At 39.4% G+C, this 24502-nt stretch overlaps 1 protein-coding gene across 1 annotated transcript in view; it reads right to left on the bottom strand.

Moving 5' to 3' along the window:
* Positions 1-1475: 1475 nt before the first annotated feature.
* Tbc1d19 (TBC1 domain family member 19) overlaps positions 1476-24502 on the bottom strand; it is a 111038-nt gene continuing 88011 nt past the window's right edge. The window contains exons 17-21 of the mRNA XM_051164694.1: positions 19402-19511; positions 16021-16112; positions 8367-8482; positions 3806-3876; positions 1476-2005 (exon numbers count right to left, since the gene is read on the bottom strand). Of these exons, the coding sequence (XP_051020651.1) occupies positions 1931-2005; positions 3806-3876; positions 8367-8482; positions 16021-16112; positions 19402-19511 (464 nt within the window). The 3' untranslated portion in view covers positions 1476-1930. The remainder of the gene's footprint in view (positions 2006-3805; positions 3877-8366; positions 8483-16020; positions 16113-19401; positions 19512-24502) is intronic.

The following is a 24502-nucleotide window of genomic DNA, read 5'->3' as shown; positions in this document are numbered from 1 at the left end:
AGGCATTCTTCATATGTTACTTTTAGCAGTTGACATTAAATTGTCAAATAAAAATTAATAACATCATATTTGATTGGTTGTTTACAGTTTAAAAAAATCACTTCCATATATATTTTCTCATGTGGCCCTTTATAATCTTATAAGACAAACATAGCAGAAACAATAATTTGTTACCATCCTCCTCATTTGCCAATAACAGAGATCTAATTATTTAGGAAAACTGTGGATAAGAGAAGACTTCTCCTATCTAGTATGTCAGACGACTACAACGTCTCTAGTTAATTTGTATTTTCTTTAAAAGGTTTATAGATGGGCATATCTGTGTACATCACCAATAATCATCTACAACACAAATGCTTCCTAGTATTTTTTGCTACTGTGACAAAGGGAGAGACACTAGGCCTGGAATCATGCTTTTTCCCTCCTTGGAGGTGCACCTGGGCATGCACGATGGCAAAGCATATGACATTTACGTGTCACCAAAACAGTAAGATGGGGGTTTATTAAGAATCAATCACAGAACAAATTGTTCAGTCTTCAGTAAGTGAGCAAGTGTCTGATAAATAAGAGAATTTAGATTTTCAGTGAACTATTCATACCAAATTTCACCACACTTGAAATACTATGTTGGATTTCATAGTTTTCCTAATATATGCCGTGAAACTAACAGATATGTAAGATACATTTGGATTAAAATTAATAAAATTTTAGCTAAGGAAAGTATCAATCTATTGATTTATTTGAGCTTTCTTAGAGTGATCAGCATCTTCAGTTTTTGTCTCAAATCAGAAGACATGTTTTTTTCTCACATTCTATTATTTCATATACCAAAATAGCATATCCTTAAAGCAACATAAAACGAAACAAAATTCTTTGCTTATAATACACACTCAAATAAGACCCAATGCCTTGACTAAACCTTCCATTCTGGAGCGAATGAATACTTATGGTGTCTTTGCACTGTTGGGCTCTTGAAGTCAATCTGGAAGCCGTGGGCATCAGCAGAGCAGATGTGGCTTTGACTCTTCCTCCTTGTGTGCTTCCAAGAAAACAGAATGTGGCACCAAGTGTCAGCAGTGTCAAGGCTTCTGTGTAAAAGATGCAAGGTTGGGGAGTGCAAAGGGATCTCTATTCATTTCCGACTTCCAGAGTAAAGAATGAGCTGTTATCAGATAGAAGCAAATGGGGTGGACACACCTGTAACCCCAGCGCTTGGCAGATGGAGGCAAGAGGACCTGGAACTCAGTCACTCTCTGGTACACAGTGAGTTTGAGGAGAGCCTGGGCTATGTAAGACTGCCTCAAAAACAAAAATAAAAACAGAACAAAACAAAATTATTAACACCAATTATTGGATGGAGATATCTGTATATCTTTTGCTACTAGAGATGTTTAGTGGAGAAAAAAGATGGGAGGGATCTGAAAATCCATCATAAATTAAAAGTTGATAAAAATATCAAGGTACAGCCGAAGTCCACTCAAATGCATCGTTACTTTCACGCTTCCCCATGTCCGTCCACCATTGGCTTTTGTGGGGAACAATTTACAAAACAAAACTATCATCTAGGGAGAAGTTTACAAACTGACAAGAAGCTAATGTTACCTCTTGAAGTTTATTACAGTGGCTTTAGTTCTTATTGCATATATGGTACATGCCTGTTACAAGTTAGGAATCTGTGTGTGCTGGGTGCTCGGTTCAGCAGAAGTGACGTCTATTGCTTCTCTCTTGACAATCATCAGCATGCAAGCGCAGCATTTGGTGTGTAAGGTTATTGGTTCAAAAAGTGAAGAACTTCTTAGCTTTAACTGAGGAGGGAACATGATCTTTATTGGCTTATATGCAAAGTTTAATTTTGGTTGTATGCAGAATTTGCATAGTTCATGATTAGTTTCTAATGAAAAACTAGATGTGTTGTCAGCGACCCCAAAGATCAGGTGACAGTCGCAAACAGAAAAATTTGAAGAAGAGGCATAACTTTTAAAGTAGAAAGGTCAGCCAGAACTGCCTGGAACAAAGAACCAAAAAGGAATTATTAACACCAAGGTCTGTCAAGTCAAGCACAACAGAAACACCTGCTTGGCGTGAGCTTGGAAGCCATTCCCACTACGTTCTTCCGGTGACTTCAGTCGCCCCCAGTGCTACAACTTCCTTCTTGGAATCTCTGAACATGTGCAAAATCTAAAATGCACATAAGAAAATAACCTGACCCCAGCCTTGCACTTTCTTCACATACACAAGGCAGCGGAGTTTACAGGAGGTCTAACATTTCAGCTTGCTTCTATAAATAAACCTCCATTATGAACACTAGACCCGGTCCTCTAGCGGAGAGAGTAAATGACTGCAGGGAATCTTGTTGAGATGGAGCTAATATTTATTCCACTGAAAGACACATAAACATCCTCTTCCCTTCCAACATAACATGTAGGTGGCTATTTGAAAGACAAGGCATATCTCTCTGAGAGACAATAAATACAGTACTACGTTGGACACTACTAACCTGAGCCATATCTCAGGTATAAGCTCTATCATCAAGAGAGACTAGCTTTAAGGGTTCTCAGTGGTTACCACTGAGAAGAACGACCCTCCTCAAGCAATAGTTAGTTGCAAATAGTCCCTCTCCTGGGCGCCTGTCCTATAGACTGGTGCTAACCTGAGTCTCACATCACAGCGCTTCTCTCTGCAGTGGGAAGCAATTAAAGCAGAGACCCACCTGGCCCAAGTGCGGAGCATGTATGACTGTCAAGTGCTCAGCCCTCTCCTAAAGCTCAGAAACATCAAGGGAGAGGGGCAGAAAAAAATGTAAGAGGCAGAGGGTGGGGTGGGGGCTGTGAAACTGTGTCATCTGGATAAGACGTGGTCATCACACTCCCAGAAATCACACAGCTGTGGCTATTTTTGTGAGGCCTTCACAAGGTTAAGTCTCAAAATTCCACCCTCATAAGGCCCTCACACTCCCAGAGGAGCTCATGATAGTTAATGGCTGATGGATGGAGAGGGTCATTTTCTTCAGTGGCATAGCTGCTGCTAAGGTGCCCATACTTGGGTAAAAACGCTTACACCTGAGCTCCTGAAAGCAACCCTAGTTAACCGCAAAGGTCACACAGTCACACCGGGTGGCAGGCGGAAGAGGCAGCATGGACACAGATTAAAACAAAGAAAGAGTTCATCAAGAGAGAGGGAGGAGAGGGTAATGGGGGGGGGTGGCTGAAGTTCACTGTATTCTTACATCAAAGTAACTGTCAAAGGAAAAGGGCACAAACAGAAAAACAAAAAACAAAATGATGGAGCACCAGCACGAGTCTTAGGACCATGACTGGATTCTGAGATAGTTACAGAGACGACATTAAAAGAGAGGAAGAAAAGAAGAGGGAAGAAATAAATTGGCTTTAAATCTTTAATTCATCACCCAAAAGAATCCAAAGTCTGTGTTATTTGTACTTTCTTCAAACACATACTATTTAACTCTTTCAACTAGTTTTCCTGTTTGCAACACATGGGCATAAGCAACAAAGTGAACTATACCGAGCCATGGTTCCCATTCGGATCACTGGGTCTCTGGTTTCCCATAATGGTTATAATGGCTTCCTGTAATAATCTTGTTTATGACCCTTCATAAGAAGGTTGTTTTTAAGAGATTAGGGAAATTTGAGTACTTAATAATACTTAACCCAGACTTTATAGGTTTTACCCGAGTTAAAAAATTCAACTACAAGTAGTGCGTGTCCTATGCAGCAGACACTAAAGGGAGGGCCTGGCGGCCTCTCAGGAACTATTTCCATCCCATCAGAGTGAAACTTATCCTTACTTCAGCTGCAGCCAGTGATGTCACCTCCATCAGGTTCACCGCTCGGAAAGCAAACACGGCAGCTGCCAGCACTGGAAAAGAATGCACACTATTTCAACGGCTGGCCTCCTCAGGAGCCCGGACACTCACGCTCTGCCCACAGCCACCGAGAGACGCCGAGGGACCTAGGCAGTGCAGCTGTTCCCCTGCCCTCTGCCTTGGGGAGTCATAATGAGTGAGACATCTATTCCAGAGAATGATGCCTGGCCATTCACAGAGTGAAAAATTCAGTGTCATTTATAAACAATTCATTTTCCACCTACAACTAACACCTTAACTGTTGCAATGAATGGAGCTCTACTATCTCACAGATATGTGTAGAACACTAAATTAAGAAGCCTTTGGAAAGTTACATTAAGTTAAATTTAAAAAACTGATTTTAACGTGTTTGTGGAAGGTGTCCTGATATAAACATCGGTATAAAATGTTTAAAAAGTGATTTTCTAATATTTTGTTACATCTATATCTTTATGTACTCATTGACTTTCTTGGTATCACAAATGGATAGTTCAATGCATGCAGCTGTTGTGGGGCTACTCTTGATATTTACATTTTAGCTACATGAAAAATAAGTTGAAAATTTGAAAACACACAATTTGAAGTTTCATAACAGAAATTAAATAGGAAACACAGGGCCTTAGTTTCTGTTAAGCACACACAAACAGGGCCAGGCACGCTTACACCATTGATCAGTATAGGAATGAGCGCAAGACTCCATGTGAGTGATGGGCTCTGACGAGCAGAGGACCCACCTACAGGTGACCCTGAGAGTGCAATGACCCGGAGAGGACTCCTGGCTCATTGTCCCCATGGCCTGAGGTGGTGGCGGGTGTAGGTGGTAGTGAGCATTACAAGTGAGTGGGAAGATCAGTTCCTAGGTGGACTGCATAGCTACCACAAGCTTTTTAAAACAATATTTTTACTATGAGAATAACTTTCACCCCAGGTAGGGAGCAGTACAACCAGTAACTGGGGAGAGCGCAGGTATTTTGCTGGGGGGTGATTTTGGGGAGTCTGGACAAGAGCATTAAAATTCGATAGGAAGATCGCAGAGAAAATGAGGGGATAATAATAATACAAATTAAAAAGAAGTCAGCTGGAATTATTCACCAAGAAGCAAGGCATATAGGGGTTCTGGGACAATGGATTTTTTTTCTTTAACTGAAAAGAATTAAAAGGGAATTTAAAAGCCACGAGTGATTACGTTTACAATAGTGTTAAAGCAATTTCTGTAGGTTAGCAATGTTAATCACTTCCCATTATCTGGAATCATATTTTGGGTAGTGGAAACATTTTAGTTGCTAGGAAATATGATTCCCACTTTCATTCCTGTCGATAGCTGAGCAGTTGGCTGAAAGCTTGACAGGATGAGCAGCACTCTGCAGTAGTGGGGAAGTCTTAGAGGGTGGCCAGCGGTCTGTCCAACGGCAGGTAAGTCCTGTTTGAACTCAGCATCCAGAAGTGTGCTCAGAGTCTTGATTTATCTTGGTGTCACATCACAGAAGTGCTTTCTGTTTGCTTCATGTTGAGTTTGTCCAGCTCTTCTGCACAGAACAGGTTTGCTTGCCATGGAGCGAGGGCCTGTACTTTGGGATATTCTTAACTGAAATCATGCTTCATATAAAATGTGTAAATAACAGTGTTTACTTTGTTTTTACTTTTCCAACTATTCTGATGACTTTAATCTTAATAATTCCTATCACACCTCTGTTTAAGCTCTTCTTTAGTGGTCTATATGTCATAATTAAACATGGATATATTTATGGAAAGATTTGTAAAGACTCTATAAATAGCATACTTGATATAAAGAAAGGTGGCTCTTAAACACCTGTATCAAAACTGGGTGACATAATCAATGAGAATCTGTGTATTTTTACATCCATTTTTATGGGCTTTTATTTGAATTCCAAGGTTGGGAGTCCACACACTCCAGTTTCATGTGTAGATGCTCCTGAGTTCGTCCTTGTTGAATTTTGAGAGCATTCAGGGAAATGAGTGGATGCAATGTATGAATTATTTTCGCTCTCTCTGCCAGTCTGTTTTTAATTAACACATTGATTTAACAAATACATTGATTTAATTAATGCGTTGAGTACCTGGTGCAGAGCAAATCCAGTATTTTGCACTTTTTTCTCCCTTTCCCTCAGTTAAGTGGATGATGAGAAACAAAAAACAGAAAATTTAAATCTGAAGAGTCCTTCAAAATTTTCTAACTCAAAGCTTCTTTCACATTAAAACTTTCTCACTTTTCAGCCAGGGACCACGGTGCATAGCTATAAGCCCAGCACTCGGGAGGCAGAGGCAGATAGGTCTCTGCAAGCTTGAGGCCAGCCTGGTCTACAAAGTGAATCCAAGGCAGCCAAGGCTTCACAGAGAAACCCTGTCTTAAAAAAACAAACAAAAACCAACTTTCTCACTCTTCAAGGGATAGGGAGCTCACTCCACTTAATTCCTCCCTGAGGAAGTACTTTCTCCTCGTGAGCTTCCTCATTTAGCATTTACCCACTATTTCCTCTGAAACAATACAAATGCCATGGAGTGTGCTCTTCAAAGTTTCTGGTATCCCCAAAGAGTAACTGGGTGAAGTCTAAAATCCATACATCTGGGGAAGGGTAGCAGAAAACCAAAGTGCTTACTCTGGAAAATAGAAGACTCTAGGAAAAGGTGGGGAAATCAACGTAGAAAAAAAACAGCATGAAAACAATCTTGGTTTAAAGGGGGCGTGTTTGGAGCTGCAGCGCTGACACGAGGTGAATAGCGCGTGCTGCTTTCTCATATGACCCAAGATTAGTTCCCAGCACCTGGCAGAGTGACTCACAACTGCCTGCAGCTCTAGCTCTATGAGATCTGATGTCCTCTTTTGGTGTCTGTGCATACCTACACAAACATGTCAACATAATAAACGTTAAAAAAGAAAAAAGGGATACTTTTAATGTTAAAAGTTATGTTATTATTTTATGTGTGTTCTGTGGGTACATATGTATGCATATGGGTTGAGTGCCATGGTGCACATAAGAAAGCCATGGTACGTGTGTGGGAGTCAGGATACAATTTATTCTCTCCTACCATGTGGGTCTTGGGGCTTTAACATGGGCTGCCAGCCAGGCGTGGTGACGCACGCCTTTAATCCCAGCACTCGGGAGGCAGAGGCAGGCGGATCGCTGTGAGTTCGAGGCCAGCCTGGTCTACAAAGTGAGTCCAGGATGGCCAAGGCTACACAGAGAAACCTTGTCTCAAAAACCAAAAAAACAAAACAAAACAAAACAAAACAAAAAAAAAACCATGGGCTGCCAGACTTGGCAGTAAGCATCTTCAGTTTGAGCCATCTCAAAGGCCCTAAAAGGAGCACATGTTAATAAGCTATACGGGCCATAACGAAATGGGCCCTCCGAGAAGAGCAGCATTGTCCATCATTTAAGTATTAGAACAGAGAGGGACAGTTTGTCAGAAATGTCTGAAAAGGTATGACCAGTGCTCTCTGCCATCTCTTCCGTTCCTAGATGATCTGTCACTGTCCCTTAGCTAAGCTATTCTTCCCTAATAAGTCTGTATGATCTTTAAGACAAATGGGAGAGGGATGCTGGGAGCTGCTAACACATCAGTCAGTGACAGTTTGACTGCACCTAGAGTGACATTTATCTTCATAATACTTTATAGTTATTCTAATTTCACCTTCCCAAATGTCACCCACATACTATGGGCCTCTGGCATTCCAGAAAATGTCACTATGGTGCCTAGAGAACACTCTTAGCACAGTATTTTTCTAACTAAGCCTTATTTCCACAGTTTCCCAGAGAGGCAGTTTTAACAGTAAAGGAAGGAAGCAGACAACACTGCCAACTTTTCTGTGTTCCAGCTATTGTTGCAGAAAGATCCTAACTGTTATTAAGGTTGTCTAATAATCCTAGTGACACAGAAATGGAGTCACCTGTGCACTAGGGGTGCAGAGGACATAAGAACATGTACCTGATGTGTTACAGTGTGATTTCCTTGGTGTACATCTGTGGCATAAACTATTTAGTCATTAACAATAGATGAATCTGTGGCTTCCTTGCAAAGGAAAAAATGTTTTGTTTGTTTGTCTGCTTGCTTATTTGTTTTTATGAGAGAATATCTAAAAGAAGAAATTTCAGCACCAGGGTAGAAGCCAGAGACCACTAGCAAAAATGAAAGTATTTGTAATCCACAATAAACTGTAGAGCCGAGTAGTTGAGCTTTGACACATCCGGAGCCTCAGTCTCTGAGAAGGGCTATAGGACACAATGTTATGAAACTCATAGTTTAGAGCAGAAGGCAAATATATCTGCTGCACAAAACTCACAGGGAGCAGAACAGACTGGTATAGAGCAGTTAGATGGATGCATCGGAAGTGTAGAACGTCAGGCTTGCTGTCTAGGCCTGCTCAACCTGTGAAATGTGCATGGATTAGAAATGCTGACTGTAGACAAGCAGGGAGTGTTAGGCAGCATAGAGTCCCACACAGAAGCAGCATGGACTTTGCGAACAAGGGACTTCCTCTTACCAGCAAGAATTTCCAGAGAGTTGTATCCTAGAATTCTATCCCACAAAAGCAAGAGCTGGTCTGTAGCTAAGTATCCAGAAAAAGCTCGAACCATCCATTTAAATGATATACGAAGTCTGTAGACAAGGGAAATAAGAATTTTATTATTAGATCTTTCCTATAAAGAGGCAATTTAGAAGAATCCAACCAATTTTGTTATGATTGTTTGAGGTTTTCTAATAATCCTAATGACTATGACTCCTCATTTCCTAAAAGCTGTAAAAGGTCAGAGGCATGAAGGTGGGTCCTCAACTTAATGCTCCAAACCACTAAGAAGAAGAATTCTGTATGATGGAGTTCATATTTATAAATCATCTTACACTGTACTTTTCTAGAGTGTGATCAAGAGCTTTATTCTAATAGTCTTAATTTTAGGCAAACCATAAAAATTTAGATTTTGTTCTAAATATTTTAAAGAACATTCAGTGCTTTTATACTTTTCAGTTCAACAAGTTTTACCTGTACACCTCAGCCAAACTACTATGAGGGGCAGATAAAGTAAAGTAAAGCAACAAGTTGGAAATCTAGAAGACAACTGGTTTAAAGCAATAAAAGACCTTAGAATTCTTATTTCAAACCCTTCATTTTAGTGAAGGGTTTATAAAGGTTATGAAGGTTATAAAAACAAATTTGACTGATTTATTTTGGTATAAAAAGTTCGAAGATGTATGAGATCCCATGTTTATAAGTCATATATTTTACAATAACAGTTTTCCCCAGAATCAGGAAATGAGCTCTTTGACTTTAATGCCCTAAGAGATAAACAAATTTCTCACATTTCTGTATTGTTTATGAGCATCTAAAATCACTCTACTGTCCCTGAAAGGTCACAGCCAAATTCTTTGTTGAATTATTCTAGTTTCAAATATATCCAAGTATTGTTTAGTGGTATTCACAAACTAAGCCTTTTGATTTTTTAAAAATCAAACAAGCAAACCAACCAACCTTTTAGTCATAAATATTTTGATACTGAAAAATATATCTAAACTGTTACATTCAATCATTTTCATTTTACTCAAATTCTCAGTGTCTTGGGGCAAGGAATGTGTCTCTTCCCATAGAGACAGCATAGCAATGGCTTTAAAAGGAAAACCTTTCTTGGGGGATGATTTAGCGTAGCAGAATCTACCCTTGCAAGTATCCAGTTCCATATGCTTGTATGAAGAATGACTACATGAAAATTGTAGAATTGAATAATATAATAGTTATTTGCAGAGAGATGAAACATTTAATGATAAAACCTCTAAGTTACTGAGTAGGTCTAATAGCAGATTGAAATGGCCAAGAGTCAATGAATTTGAGCAGGTATCAATGAAAATATGATCTAAATAAGTGTTGAATCCAAAATTACAGGCAAGATGATTAGAAAACCAAATAATGAGAATTAAAGCCGACACATAAGCAAGAAGTACATATAGATCTCAACATCTTTAGCAGCTGGTGGGCAAAGCTGAGAGCACTGACGCCATGTCACTGTAACCCGGAAGAGGAGGAGAGTGGGTGGGGGGCACAAAACATAGGACAGTAGCTAGAAAAACTATCCCAATGTGACAACAGTCCTGATATGAACAACAGACGCCAACAGGACAAACTCAAAGAGATCTAAGTCTAGATATATTGCAATCAAGTTGTTGAAAGGTAAAGAGTCTTCATAGCAACTACAGAAAACAAGGATTAAATTGATCCTTCCTGAAAGGGTCAGACACCCAAGTTTGGAATTTGATTAAAAGTAGAATATATTCACCGTGTGAAACAAGAGGCACATACCAAAGATCATTCTACCAACAGCACAAACAATGAAAGGTGCAGAATAAGTGGAATAAAAAGTGCTCAGGATTTTAAAAGTAGGTAGAAGTAAATTAGATGAAAGATCAGAGGAAACAGAAAATTCTAGCAAGATTGATTTCAATAGAATAATGTCAATTATATTAAATTATAAATGGTATAAAATATACCAGTTTGAAGACAGATTACTACTATATAGGTAGACTCAACTATACTTCGATAAGAGACCTACCTGAAACTTAAAAGCACTGATCAATCATCATCACCATCATTGAGAACACCATGCAATGTGTAATCAAAAGAAGGCTGTCATAACTGTACTAGTGTCCAGGATGGTAGATTGATGATCAGTTAAAAAACCAATTAGGCCACGTTTCCTTAGAGCAGAGATATGAATTATATATAAAAATAAGAAAGAAGACATCCACAATTGTATCTAGAGAGTAATAATGCTCAATAACTAAGAACAAAAAAAAAAAAAAAAAAAAAAAAAAAAAAAAAAACTGACAAAGAACTGAATAAAAGCAGACAAAAGGCTTATCAGCACAGTTGCACAGTTGACTTACTGATATTTACAGACTTCTGCCAAATATTCATGGAACACACATCCTTTTAGTATGGTGATGGTGATGGTGATGGTGATGGTGTGTGTGTGTGTGTGTGTGTGTGTGTGTGTGTGTGTGTGTGTGTTGATCATGAACAACTTTTAGGGGCTGGTTCCTGCCTCCCACTTTCATTCTGAGGCAGGGTCTGTGGCTGTTTCTCAGTGCTGTGCTGTGTACTCCAGCTGGGCAGCTGGCCTGCAGACTTCCCGTGCAGTGTTCTGTTTCTGCCTACAAAGTCGCACGGTAGCCTGGGATTGCAGACGCGCACCACCACACCCAGCTCTTTATGTTGGTCCCAGGAATGGGAAGCTGGGTTTTCAGGGTTGTGATTCAGGTGCTTTTATACATAGAGATGTTTCTTTGACCCAAGAACATAAATAATTTGAAGTAGATATGCACATTTGTCTTAATAGATTATATTTGGGTCAAAAATGTAAAAAAAAAAAAAGCACTGAAATCAACAGAATGAAAACAGAAAGCAATAATATAAAAATCTTTAACCTTTTCAATACCACATTGAAAAAACAAAGGAGTATTTTTTGAGACTAGGTCTCTCTGTGTAGCCCTGACTGTCCTGGAACTCATTTTGTAGACCACGCTGGCTTTGGATTCATAGAGATCTGTTTGCTTCTGCCTCCCAAGTACTGGGGATGAAAGGCATGTGCCACCACACTCATCTCAAATTAACGTTTTTAGTAAAATATTTTTCATAAATATGTTTTGATCATATCCTTCTCTCTCCCTACCCACCTAATTCCCTGTTCTTTTGCTGTCTTAAGAAAATTCCCACCAAACCGAATGAACAACAAAAAGCACAAAACAATAGAAGTCTGTTTTATGTTGGTTTGAGTGCTCCAAAGTCTATCACTCAGCACGCTGTTCAGTTGCAGGTCTCTATGTCAATCGCCATCTACTGTAAGAGGCTCCTCTGTGAGAGATGAGAGATGCACTGATGTACGGGGACATCAATATCTCATTAGGAGTCATTTAGTTGCTATGTTCATTCAGTAGAATAGTAACTGTAAGTTTTCTCTAGGCACCATGATTTATCTAGTCTGTGCTTTCTGGACTTGTTAAGGAGTTTCAGGTATGGATTGTATTTCATGTAAATCCAATAAAAGGGGGTTAGTTACTCCCATAACATTTGCGCCACTATTGTCCCAATGGGTAGATATTGCAGGTGTGCTGCTATTGTGGCTCTCAGGGTTCATAGCTGGGTAAGGCTGTTGATCATTTCTGTATAGTACCTTCCAGCAATATGCATGCTAGTCAGTAGGGATGAAGCTTCTAATGGAACATGAACTCAATTTCTCCATGAACATCACATTTTTAATATAATTGACAATTAATATAATTGTCAAATGGGAAGTCACAAAATAAATTAAACATTTTAATTGACTGAAAATGAGACAATAACATATGAAACTTTATTAGGTAGAGGTAAACTTAACTTTGAGAGAAATTTATAATATTAATGCCTGTATCAAAAAAAAGTACCTTAAAATAAGAGCGAAATAAACACAAATCAAATGAAATAAAGAATAAAAGAGAAGAAAGCAATGAAATTGAAACTGTGAAACAAGAGAAAACTGAACAGAACACTGAACTCAATCTTTCAAAGATGGCTAAAGTCAATACATCTCTAGGCAGAACAACCAGCAGAAGGAGGTGGGGCAGGCACGGCCAAGCCTGATGAACTGAGTCCCATCTCCAGGACCAACCCCAGCAAGAGAACTGACTGCTGCAAATTGTCCTCTGCTCTCCATACATGCTTGAGTGTGTACATGTGTGTGCGAGTGCATGAGTGTGTGTGGGGGCGGGACATGCACGTGTGTGTACAGTAAATAGTGAAAAACAAAACTACAACAGGAGCAGTTCTCACTTATGAAAATCTTCTAAAAATGGATTTCTACCTTGACTATTGGGCTTTTATACTTTCTCCAGTTGAAGAATTTTAAGTCACCAAAATCTAAATGCTCCTTGTAGTGATTGTATAATGCTTGTGAGAAATTATATGTTTCCAGAACAAAAGAACTGGACACTGACATTGGATCAGACCTGACAGGATTCATTCCTCTCAGCATGCTGGATACTGACATCCTGCATCCTTCATGTTCCAGCACCAAGTGCTTTAGTTGCTGTTCCTCATCAGAACAAGACAGCTCCTAGGACACTTTCAAAGAAAGCTTCCAATCCCAATTAGTCCAGCATTTCAGAACGTCTCACACAGGACTCTCCTTAAGCCTGGAATTTTGCAACATTTAGAAACTGGACCATAAATGCTATTCCTAGCTTGTTTAGCCATTTCCCCAATTTTATTTGGGCCCCTACAATGGTATTATTTGTCCCAAATCAGCCAGAAGAAACCTTAAGAGAATGATGTCCCATTTCCTTTAAGGGGAGGATCACTTGGTTGCTTTCTTGGGCTATAGAGAGTTATTTTCAATGGGAGTTGGTTTTAAGTTATTACTGGTCTTATTTAGAGAGAAAGCAAGGTTGGATGCAGGGATGTCTCTCTTTTCCTTTATCTTCCATTCTTACGTTTGGAGATAGGGGTTGAAAAGAAAGAAAGAGGAATATAGAAATATATAGGGAAGATAAAACAAAAAGTAGATTAGTGAATCTACTCCCCAACTTAATGCCTTAATTACCATTCACAAGGTTATTTTTAATTCAATGGTATAGAATTTTGTATACAGATGCAAAATAAGTTTAATTTTAGGTACAGTAGTATAGAATTCAAATGTAAGATTATTCTTCACACATTTTATATATATATATTTCTACTTTAATATGTGGCATTGTACCCATATAGCTCAATTATAATATAAAGTTTACTTCTAATACTTTGAAAGTGCTATTGCAGGCTGTTTAGGATAAATAAGTTACACAAGTTAATTGTTAGTTGATCAAATCATGCTCATATCAATTATTAGTCTATTTTTAATCACAAGAATATACATCTTAAGTGCAATGATAGATATGATTCTATAGAAAGATAAGGTAAAATAGTTAGATAAAATCTTCAAAAACCTCAGAGACATACAGAATATGGCATTTAAGAATGTTTTTATTATTTTAAAGATTCATTGACAATGCAACAGGTTAACTCCTGGCAACACCCAGCCTAACTCAAAGAGGATGATGAGCATCAAAGAAAATCCTTATGGAGATGGCTTCAAATGTGACGAACAAGCTACTGGGGAAAATGTCCTCATTTCTACCACAGACAGAATTCTGCCTAAAAATGGGCAAGCTTGGATGCAGGCAGAGTCAATGGCCAAGCTCTGCCAAAACAGGGTAAGCAAGTCCTCAATAGTTCCTGCTTCAGAAATATGTCAGATACATCGGGCCAGAAGGCTGAAGATGATGCTCCAACATTATAGAGAGTTTTGGGTGACTGCTCAGGCAGCAAACTGTCTCTGTCATCTTCTCAATTTGGAAGCTGCTAACCTGCATTCCCTGTCTAGTCAGGTAACTAATTTTATTCCTTCTCAAGTCTCTGATGGGGTTGAAGACCAGATAGTTTAGTTTTACAATGAAGCTTAGTTGTTTAGGGGTTAAGATGTTTTTAGGTCTAGATAGATGTTTTAAGTTGGTAATGATGAGCTATGATAGATAACTGATTCAGAATTTTAGATGCACCAAGATAGGAAAAATGTTTTCTTCAAGGCTGCCAAATACAAATAGCCAAAACACTAAGCATGTAACATTTATATAATTCCTGATTGTGTCATGGTTCTTCTTGCTGTAGGTAGTTTATTACACACACACACACACACACACACACACACACACACACACACACACACATATATATGTAAAAAAGTATTTAATAAAAATAGTAACTAACAAAAAAATGAATGTTGTGAGGGAAAAAATGTGTAAGTGGACTAGAAAAAAACTGCCAACATTTTAGCTTCTAGCAATGAACCAGTTTCAACCCAATAAAGAAGAGCTTAGCTATATCCTATTTTTAGCTTCACAACATTCAACAGAGGTCAGTGAATGGTTTAAGAGAAAAAGGGTTATGCTCAATATAAAGTGTTTTTTTTTTTTTTGCCACATTCCTGTTTGACAGGGTCAAATAAGAACAGACTACTTTTCACAAGAGGCCACAAAGGAAAGAGTGTCAATTCTGACTATCAAAGGATACTATGAAGTATTGTTTTAAAAATAACATTGAAATCTTTCTCAAATGCAATGAGGCATCAGAGAAAGGAGACAGCATTCACATCTGCTCCCTCCATGTCTGTATCTTGTCTATACTGAAACTGAACCTGAAAACAACCCCATAAGGTGGGAATCTCTTCATTTTAAGATACAGAAATTGACTTATCTTGACTAAAGCATAAAGAATTTATGGCATAAATAACTTTAGCTGGATGGCACAGCTTAACAGAAATGGACTTTGCAGCTGGGTTACACTTATATCCACTCAGGTAGGCATGTGCCGCAGGTTTAGTATGAAGAAAACTAAACCACACTTGGTTCTTTGTTCATGTAGACAATGTGTGTATCTGGGGTGTGTGTGTGTGTGTTTGTGCGTGTGTGTGCACGCGCGCGCACACGTGTGGCTTAGAGTGGACAGAAGCAAAGTGCTAATCTAGGTATTATTATTTAAAAGGAAACTAACCACTTCCTGAGGCCACAGCTAATCTACATATTCACTATGACTCACTGGGATCAGTGAAGCAAATGCAAACTTCTGTAAGGAGAAAACACAGGACAACTGCCGGGAGGTCTTTGGTTGGCTTCCATTTAGTGTAACCTTACACTTTCATAGGTTATGCTCGAATAAACTTAGTCTACACTGACTAATCTGTTATTATCACATTTCCCAGACTGCATTTGCTTTCAAAAATGTTTTCATTGTGAACTGAAATTAAATGAATTTGGTGATCGTTATACCAGACACAAAACCCAAACCCAGTACACACAACTCCTAACAGGATGTGTCATTCTAAGTACATTGCGTTTTCAGGGGAGACTCACGCATGCAGGACAAGAGCTTTCCCATCAAGCTACAGACCTGGTGAGGTCCTATTTTGGAGGGTTGGGGCTCGATACAGTTGTACTTAATGCTTATCACTTTTGGGGGGAAACTGTTGCCTTACTTCCTTGAGGATATATTGTGGCTGCAAGTGATGGAAAAAAATATTCTGTGTTTCCAGCTTTACCGTAGGGAAACAGAGAAGACGCAGTATGGCAATAAATATACTCACGGTTGGGCTCCGATTTCTCGCAGATGATAGAAGAGTTGGGGAAGATATGTTTGAAGAAGCGTCTCGAACAGCAAACAGAGGGACACAATACCCTAGATCCAATAATGAGTCAGAAGAGGCAAAGTTTAGTCTATAAACATAAACTATGGCAACAAATTTTTCAAAAACCACAACGCATATAAGTATTCTTTATAAACAAAAACAGAACACAGCAATGATTCTCTGATACTGCATTTAAAGGTAAATTTTATGTTGCCATGAATCCACACTTGCTGACATGCTAAGCAGTCTCTTTTTAAACACAACAGGCTCCCCAGAGGAGCCCCACCTTCTCCCTCCCATAGCTGAAGAACCCAAGGCAAACATAAACATCCTTTACAGAAAACCTGCCATTTTGTGAGCTACACACTGCCACTTAGGCCTAGCAGAATTAGTTTTCTCTGGATGTGTTCCAGTCTCCAGGCATTTCCTGGTGCTTTTGCCATCTCTGCCTCTCTCCATGTGTCTCTCTGCCTCCAGCCTCACCCTTGGGAAAACATTTCCTGCTTTTCTCACTTCTCTGAATCACATCAAGAAGTTATCAAACAAAAACATCTGATTACTCAGAATAAAAGTTTTATTTGTATACTAAATCTACTTTTTAAAAAGGAGCATTATTTGTAAACTTGAAGCAACCAACTTAAGCAGTATTTTTTTTTTTTCTTCAAGTGTGTTTATTCCTCAGCAACTCTGAATAAAGTTTTTCTGGGGCTCAGTGTTCCTCAGGTTGCTCTTCACCTGATATTAGCCAAAAGGCTCAGAAGCGATTCAGGTTGCTCTTGATAAGGAAGTTTTTACCCTCTTTTTGAGTTTCTAAACTGTCATGGTTTTAAATAGCTTCAGTCTGGCTACAAGCCTGGAAATGAGGGGAACTTGAGTCAGTTCCCCAGTTAGTGAAGGAAAGGGGCAGAATTGCAAGGTGTGGCTAGGGATCATCTGGATGGTTTGCTTTTCCAAAACTCTAAGGTATAAAATATTTATATGAGTCTATATGTGTCTATGTTTTCTGTGTTTGTGTGTGTGTGTATGCACGTATGTGTGTGTGCATTTGCTTGTGTGTGTGCATGTGCCTGTGTGTGTGTGCATGTGAATGTGTGCATGTGCCTGTGTGTGTGTGCATGTGAATGTGTGCACGTGCCTGTGTGTGTGTGCATGTGAATGTGTGCACGTGCCTGTGTGTGTGTGCATGTGCCTGTGAGTGTGTGCATGTGAATGTGTGCATGTGCCTGTGTGTGTGTGCATGTGAATGTGTGCATGTGCCTGTGTGTGTGCATGTGCCTGTGTGTGTGTGTGTGCATGTGAATGTGTGCACGTGCCTGTGTGTGTGTGTGTGCATGTGAATGTGTGCACGTGCCTGTGTGTGTGCATGTGAATGTGTGCACGTGCCTGTGTGTGTGCATGTGAATGTGTGCACGTGCCTGTGTGTGTGCATGTGAATGTGTGCATGTGCCTGTGTGTGTGTGCATGTGCCTGTGTGTGTGTGCATGTGAATGTGTGCATGTGCCTGTGTGTGTGTGCATGTGAATGTGTGCATGTGCCTGTGTGTGTGTGCGTGTGAATGTGTGCACGTGCCTGTGTGTGTGTGCATGTGCCTGTGTGTGTGTGCATGTGAATGTGTGCATGTGCCTGTGTGTGTGTGCATGTGAATGTGTGCATGTGCCTGTGTGTGTGCATGTGCCTGTGTGTGTGTGCATGTGAATGTGTGCACGTGCCTGTGTGTATGCATGTGAATGTGTGCACGTGCCTGTGTGTGTGTGCATGTGAATGTGTGCACGTGCCTGTGTGTGTGTGCATGTGAATGTGTGCATGTGCGTGTGTGTGTGTGCATGTGCCTGTGTGTGTGTGCATGTGAATGTGTGCATGTGCCTGTGTGTGTGTGCATGTGAATGTGTGCACGTGCCTGTGTGTGTGTGCATGTGAATGTGTGCATGTGCCTGTGTGTATGCATGTGCCTGTGTGTGTGTGTGTGTGCATGTGAATGTGTGCACGTGCTTGTGTGTGTGTGTGCATGTGAATGTGTGCATGTGCCTGTGTGTGTGCATGTGAATGTGTGCATGTGCCTGTGTGTGTGTGCATGTGAATGTGTGCATGTGCCTGTGAGTGTGTGCATGCGAATGTGTGCATGTGCCTGTGTGTGTGTGGGAATGTGAATGTGTGCATGTGCCTGTGTGTGTGTGTGTGCATGTGCCTGTGTGTGTGTGCGTGTGAATGTGTGCATGTGCCTGTGTGTGTGCATGTGAGTGTGTGCATGTGCCTGTGTGTGTGTGCGTGTGAATGTGTGCATGTGCCTGTGTGTGTGCATGTGAGTGTGTGCATGTGCCTGTGTGTGTGGGAATGGGTATGTGGTTATGAGAATGTCATCCTGACAATGATAATAGAAAAGAGAACTATTCATGTATCTGTTTATTCTAGATTAGATAGGAATGGAAGGTAACAGATGAATCCAGTTCTCTTGGAGAGAGTCTTAAGATAATTTGATAGCTTATTTAAGACATCTGAAATGTTCTTAGTTGCCAACTTTGACTAGAAATGCAGGAGGGGCAAACTGAAGACAAAGAAGTGGAGCAGGAACACACAGTTGTAAGTGGAAGAATAGAAACCAGCTGTTCAATTTAGTAGCGAGAACAGTCTTCACTGAACAGTTTGGCAGGCCGCCCTGCACTCCAGTGGACAGGTACTCACAGAGAGCGAGGCAGGCTACCCACAGGAAGCCCAAAGACCACCAAAGAAGACAGCTGACAGAAATGTAAATGCTATCTTTGCCCGGGCAAACAACCAACCAACCAACCAAACAAACAAACAACCAAAAACCAACCAAACAAAAGAAAGACAAAACTAAACTGCTGTCTGTAGGAGTTGGATAAATACAAAGAAAATATGTAGTAAAATAACTGGTAATTTTTCATAAAACAAATAAATTCTCACTTTTCATTTAAAAGGATAAAGTGATAATGATAATTATAGCATTAATAAAAACAAAACTGTAGCTTTTTATGTGCAGAGTACCCACCCAGCCCCTGCTTGCTCTTTAGACTTCCCTGCAGCAGCACAGCTGACCTCCCCGTGGCCCCTCCTTACATGAAGAACATAGGCATTTTTGCTAAGGGTGAGATTCTAGACACCCCCCCCCCCGCTTTAACACAGCAAGCTAAAATCTAGTTAAAAAGAGATGTTTTTCTCTCTACTCTGCAAAGTATTTAGACATTACTTTCTTCTCTTTCCTTGATTCTAGAAACATGCTATTTGACACATAAATGAAAATTTCTTGCTTTCGAATTTAAGGAGTTTTTTTTTAGGGACAGAACAGTTTATAGTCGAAGTTGATGCAACTTATGAACTTACAGAGGGGTGAGAGGAGATGGAGTGGAGTCTGAAGAAAAAGCGGACGTACATCTCACGGAATATCTGATACAATTTGTAAGGTTCATGATACAGAAAACACAGTGGTGCAACTGAAAGAAAATGTAATTAGTAATACAGCAAGACTAAAATGTTTAAAATAAGTTCATGAACTTCAAAGAACAAAACAATAAAGTACAGTATTCACAGCCATAGCAAAGTTTGTTGTCATCCATACATTGTGTTTTAATGCTGAAAGGGAAAATACGAACATGTGAAAGTTCAAACGACTGTTAAATATTGTAGATACACAACTTACAAATGGCTAGAAGCCCAGCCTATCATTTGATGAGAGTGAAGTGCATACTAAAATTCAAAAATATAAGGACTACTTCAAACACCTTTTGAAAAATGAAGTACCAGGAAAGCAACAACCAGGCAATTCCTATTCTTTTTCAGAGACAGGGTGTCATAGCCAAAGCTGGCCGTAATTCTGACCAAGTCCTTCTGCTCCTCGGCGGCCTCCCAAGTACAAGTTCCCAATTTAAAAAAAAAAAAAATCACAGCAACTTATTCATTAGAATAATGTTGTCATCTAGGATTGGCAGATGGAGAAACTGAGGCACAAGGGAGCTGAGGTACTTATCCAATGCTACAACACAGACTTGTTTCGGTGTCTATGTTTTCACCTATTTCACCAGCTTTTTGCTCATGTGCCATGGAAGATTTTCAGAAATGAAGGCCTCACCCCGCAGCACTTCTTAGAAGGTGGCACCTACATTTGCCACTCTATGTCATCGCTTCTGCAAAAGATGTTAATTTTTTTTGCATCTTTGTTGTTGGAGCATTGGGAGAAAAGGTCTTTGTATTGATTGCATATTCATCAAGCTTACTAAATTAACTCATCAATCATTATAGACTATCTGATCAGTCTTTTGAATTTTCTATGCACAATATCTGATGATAAAAATTTATTTTGTCATTCTAGCATTAGTGTTTTTGTCTTGTTTTGTGTGTTTATTTATTTAACCTTGCTTTATATTTCATTGCCTATGACCCTCAAAGGACTATACTATATAAGCAGCACCAACGGAACATCTTTATCAGTTTATTAGAGGTAAACATTTAATATTGTTAAATATGACATTTATTGATTTCAGATATTATTTATCAGAATACAGGCATCTCTCCTATTATTAGATCTGAGTTCTTATCACAGATATTTTGGTTCTTAGTAGTATAAATTTTCCATAATGAGTTTCATGACATTTTCATACACCAATATAATGCATCTTGACCATATTTACTACCAGTTATCCTCTGCGGCTTCTTTATGTAGTGGACAGTGGTAACTGCAGTTGCTCATGACGGTCAAAAGGATGGAAAAAAGTGACAGTCGAATACTCGGCCATGAATGGAATATCTATGTAACCCCTCCAGGTTTCTGGAGCACTGTTGTGGAGGAATGGGTGCAAAGAATGCAAGAGCAATAGGGGCATGAATATCCTGGCAGGGACCAACAGCTTAAGGCCCTCTCAACAACAGGGAAATCATGGCTGGTACTGGAAACCTGGTCAAGTACTCAGGGCAATGGATCATGGATGCTAAGGAAAAGCGACACATGACACTTTACTAAATCAACAAAACCCCTAACTACATTCTAAATATTTGTCCTTATATCTGCAGATAAGCATGGCTTTCACCTCTCACCAAAGAAACTTTTCATTGCAACAGATTGAGACATATTATACACACACACAAACAAAAAACAAAAAACAAAACAACAACAACAAGAAACCAGAACAAGTGATCGTGTGGTGCCCAGCTCCAGCGGATACAGCCACAACACAACTCCTGTGCCTGTACCTAAGGCTCAAGTATCACTGCAGAAGAAGAGACAGAAGGATTGTAGGAGCCACAAAAGTCAGCTGTGAGAATGGGGCTCTGAGAAATTTCAAGGAAGCTATACTCTGAAGTCTCAACACCATGGCTGCCTAAAGAAGATCCGAACAAAGATGAAATCAATAGACATGGTAACAAGAAAGGGGGAAATCTCATAGGACCCCAACCCTAGACAAGGAAATACAGGCAGCAAAGGAATGCTGAGAGCAGGAGAAACAGTCCTCCCCAGTGAAGAGGCCCCCGATAGGTTATCAAATCCCAAGTAGTCAGCGCTAAATGCTACATACAAGTAACATTATACAGACTAAGCAGCTTATATTTATATAACAATTAAAAGAAAAGGAGGCCACAAATTTGAGAAGGAGCAAGGTGTGTATTGGGGGGGTGTCCTGGGAAGGACCAAAGGAAGGAGAGGGAGGAAAGAATGGTATAATTATATTTCAATTAAAAAATTTTTATATGCATGTTTGTGTGCATACATACAAGTATGTGTGCAAGTACATGCATGTGAAGACCAGAGGTTGATGTTGAGTGTCTTACCATTTCCCACAATTCTTTGTGAGACTAGGTCTTACATCAAATGTGTACTAACTGGCTAGATTGGCTGGCGAGCAAGCTCGAGACCCAGCTGTCTCCATCTCTCCCCTCATCTGTCCCTCCTCATCTCACCCCAAGTGCTAGGGGGAGAGATGGGTGCCACCACACCTGGCTGTTACACGGCTGCTGAGGATCAGGGCTCTGATCATCCTCTTATCTGTGTGCAGGCCCTTTACTGACTGTGTCATCACACTAGTCCTCAAGAAATCTAATTTTGGAAGTTAAGTTAGTAAAATATAAGATGACTTCTCAATATTTTTAATTGTTTCACTTTGAAAATGAAAATTTTCAGCAATGTCTTCCTACTACTGGTTCTATTAAAATTTTATGGTCTCAAACTCACTACAAGGCAGAAGATGAGCTTGATCTTCTGATCCCTTCCCTCTACCTCCTGAGTGTGGGGAACACAGGCATGCACCGCCATACCTGCTTTTAGCTACTGTTCTTGCTACTGTTGTTTCTGTGGTGCGGGGGATTAGAGCCAGGTCTCCCTGCAAGCCAGGTAAGCACTCTACCAACTAAGTTACATTCCCTAGCCCCTGACATATCTTTATGTATCAAAATAGCTTCCACCAACTTAAAATGTTCCTTGGGCCACAGATTTTTTTCTGTAATGAGTGCCAAGTGGCATTTTCTTTGGCATCCAATTATTGTCAGTTAAGTATTGGTGGGTTGTCAATCATTCAAATGTTCCACAGCTGGACATCAGGAAGTACAAATCATGGGGCCAATCTGACCAAACCTGTCACATTTTCCAGATATCTGAGACAGCATAAACAATGCAAATATATAAAACTGTACATTTAAATTAACAAAAATGTCTTGCTTATTGGTAGTGTTGTCATATGGTAGAAATTGGGCTGGGCTCTATAATATCTCAGCACACCCTTAGGGCACTAACATTAAGTAAGTAGGGAAAACAATGGAATAACTTAGCATTCTTCTTGGGCAAAAAAAGCTGTAAAATATTTTAAATGCTTGGGCACAAAGCTTCAGTTACATGGCCTAAAGCACGGTTTGCAATGTGACTGATGAATAATTCAATGAAAACCAGCATTTCTTATGGCAAATTCTACTTTTTCTGTAGGGCATGAGAGGAACAAATTACTATCAGTGGAGTTATTATATAAGTGAATAAATGAATTACTTAGAAACAGAGAAAACTTCATATACAGTACATATTTTATATAAAGTTGAAAACCAGACAGGTATACCCTTCCATTTCAAACTTACATTTGAAATATATCAAAATACATTCCTACTTATTAAAATAGCCAAAATTAAAGCAGTCTATGTATTTAAAAATGTAATTCATGCTTTAATTGTAATAACAACTTAAGACAAATCAATGTGACACAAATACATGTTATTAATAAAACTTTAAAATGAAGAATTGGAATTTATTTCTAAATTAAAATGATTAAAGAAGAGTAGGGTGGTATGAGAGTTGGAGGGAGAGAGGGACATAAATGATGTAAATATAATACTCATGTATGAAATTCTCAAAAAAGATTTTTAATAAATAAAACCTCCAACTTAGGATTTATGTGTTCTGAAATTAATGATCATGTCTAGTGCAGAAATGAAGTGTGAACTTAAAAATACATTTCCACAAACATAAACAATACAAAAACCCTGCAAGTAATCAGTGCTCAAGGCATCACAGTATTTTGTTGAATTTCCTGGGAGAGCAACAAAACAGCAAAGCATCAGTCCATTATGTAATATGGAAGAAGTAAGCATGAACTAAATTTTGACTTCATGCATATTTCTCCACTTGGTTCTTCCAAAAAATAAATTTACTCATTAACTTTTAAAGCTACTTAGATCCTGTGTGGAGAAACTTTACCTATAAAATAGTAATGTGCTATACACTTAAAATAAAACTATAGATGAGGTCCAGAAGACCGTTTAAACTAGTAGTTTTCAATGGATTGTAAAAACAGATAAATGTTGTAATCTGTAAAATGAAGACACTGAAGCGGCGAAGTGCTGGTTCTACTAAACCCTGCCCGATGTTTAACCCTTCATGGAAACAAGCAGATGCCAAATCACTTCTGTAAACTAAATATCTCTTAACTAGAAAATGTTAACAGTTAACAGTTATTAAAATAAATAACAAGAGGCAAACAGTTCTTATTGTCAAGGGTACAATTTATGTTCTTCATATCTTCATGTTTCTTGTTTCAGATTTCTTTTAATCTTATAAAAGAAATATGCATGAGGTTCACTATAATGTTGCATGTTTATATTATAAACTGTTGTGGATCAGGAGAATAAAGTAGAGCACACTCAAGCAAGTCCACGAGCAGCACCACCTAGACGGCCCAAGTCTACGAGCAACAGCATCTAGACGGCCCAAGTCTACGAGCAACAGCATCTAGACAGCCCAAGTCTACGAGCAACAGCATCTAGACAGCCCAAGTCTATGAGCAACAGCATCTAGACAGCCCAAGTCTACGAGCAACAGCATCTAGACAGCCCAAGTCTACGAGCAACAGCACCTAGACAGCCCAAGTCTACGAGCAACAGCACCTAGACAGCCCAAGTCTACGAGCAACAGCACCTAGACAGCCCAAGTCTACGAGCAACAGCATCTAGACAG

The sequence above is a fragment of the Acomys russatus genome, chromosome 22 (assembly GCF_903995435.1).
Source record: "Acomys russatus chromosome 22, mAcoRus1.1, whole genome shotgun sequence".
In the NCBI taxonomy this organism is placed as follows: Eukaryota; Metazoa; Chordata; class Mammalia; order Rodentia; family Muridae; genus Acomys; species Acomys russatus.
This window is presented reverse-complemented; position numbering and strand designations above follow the sequence as displayed.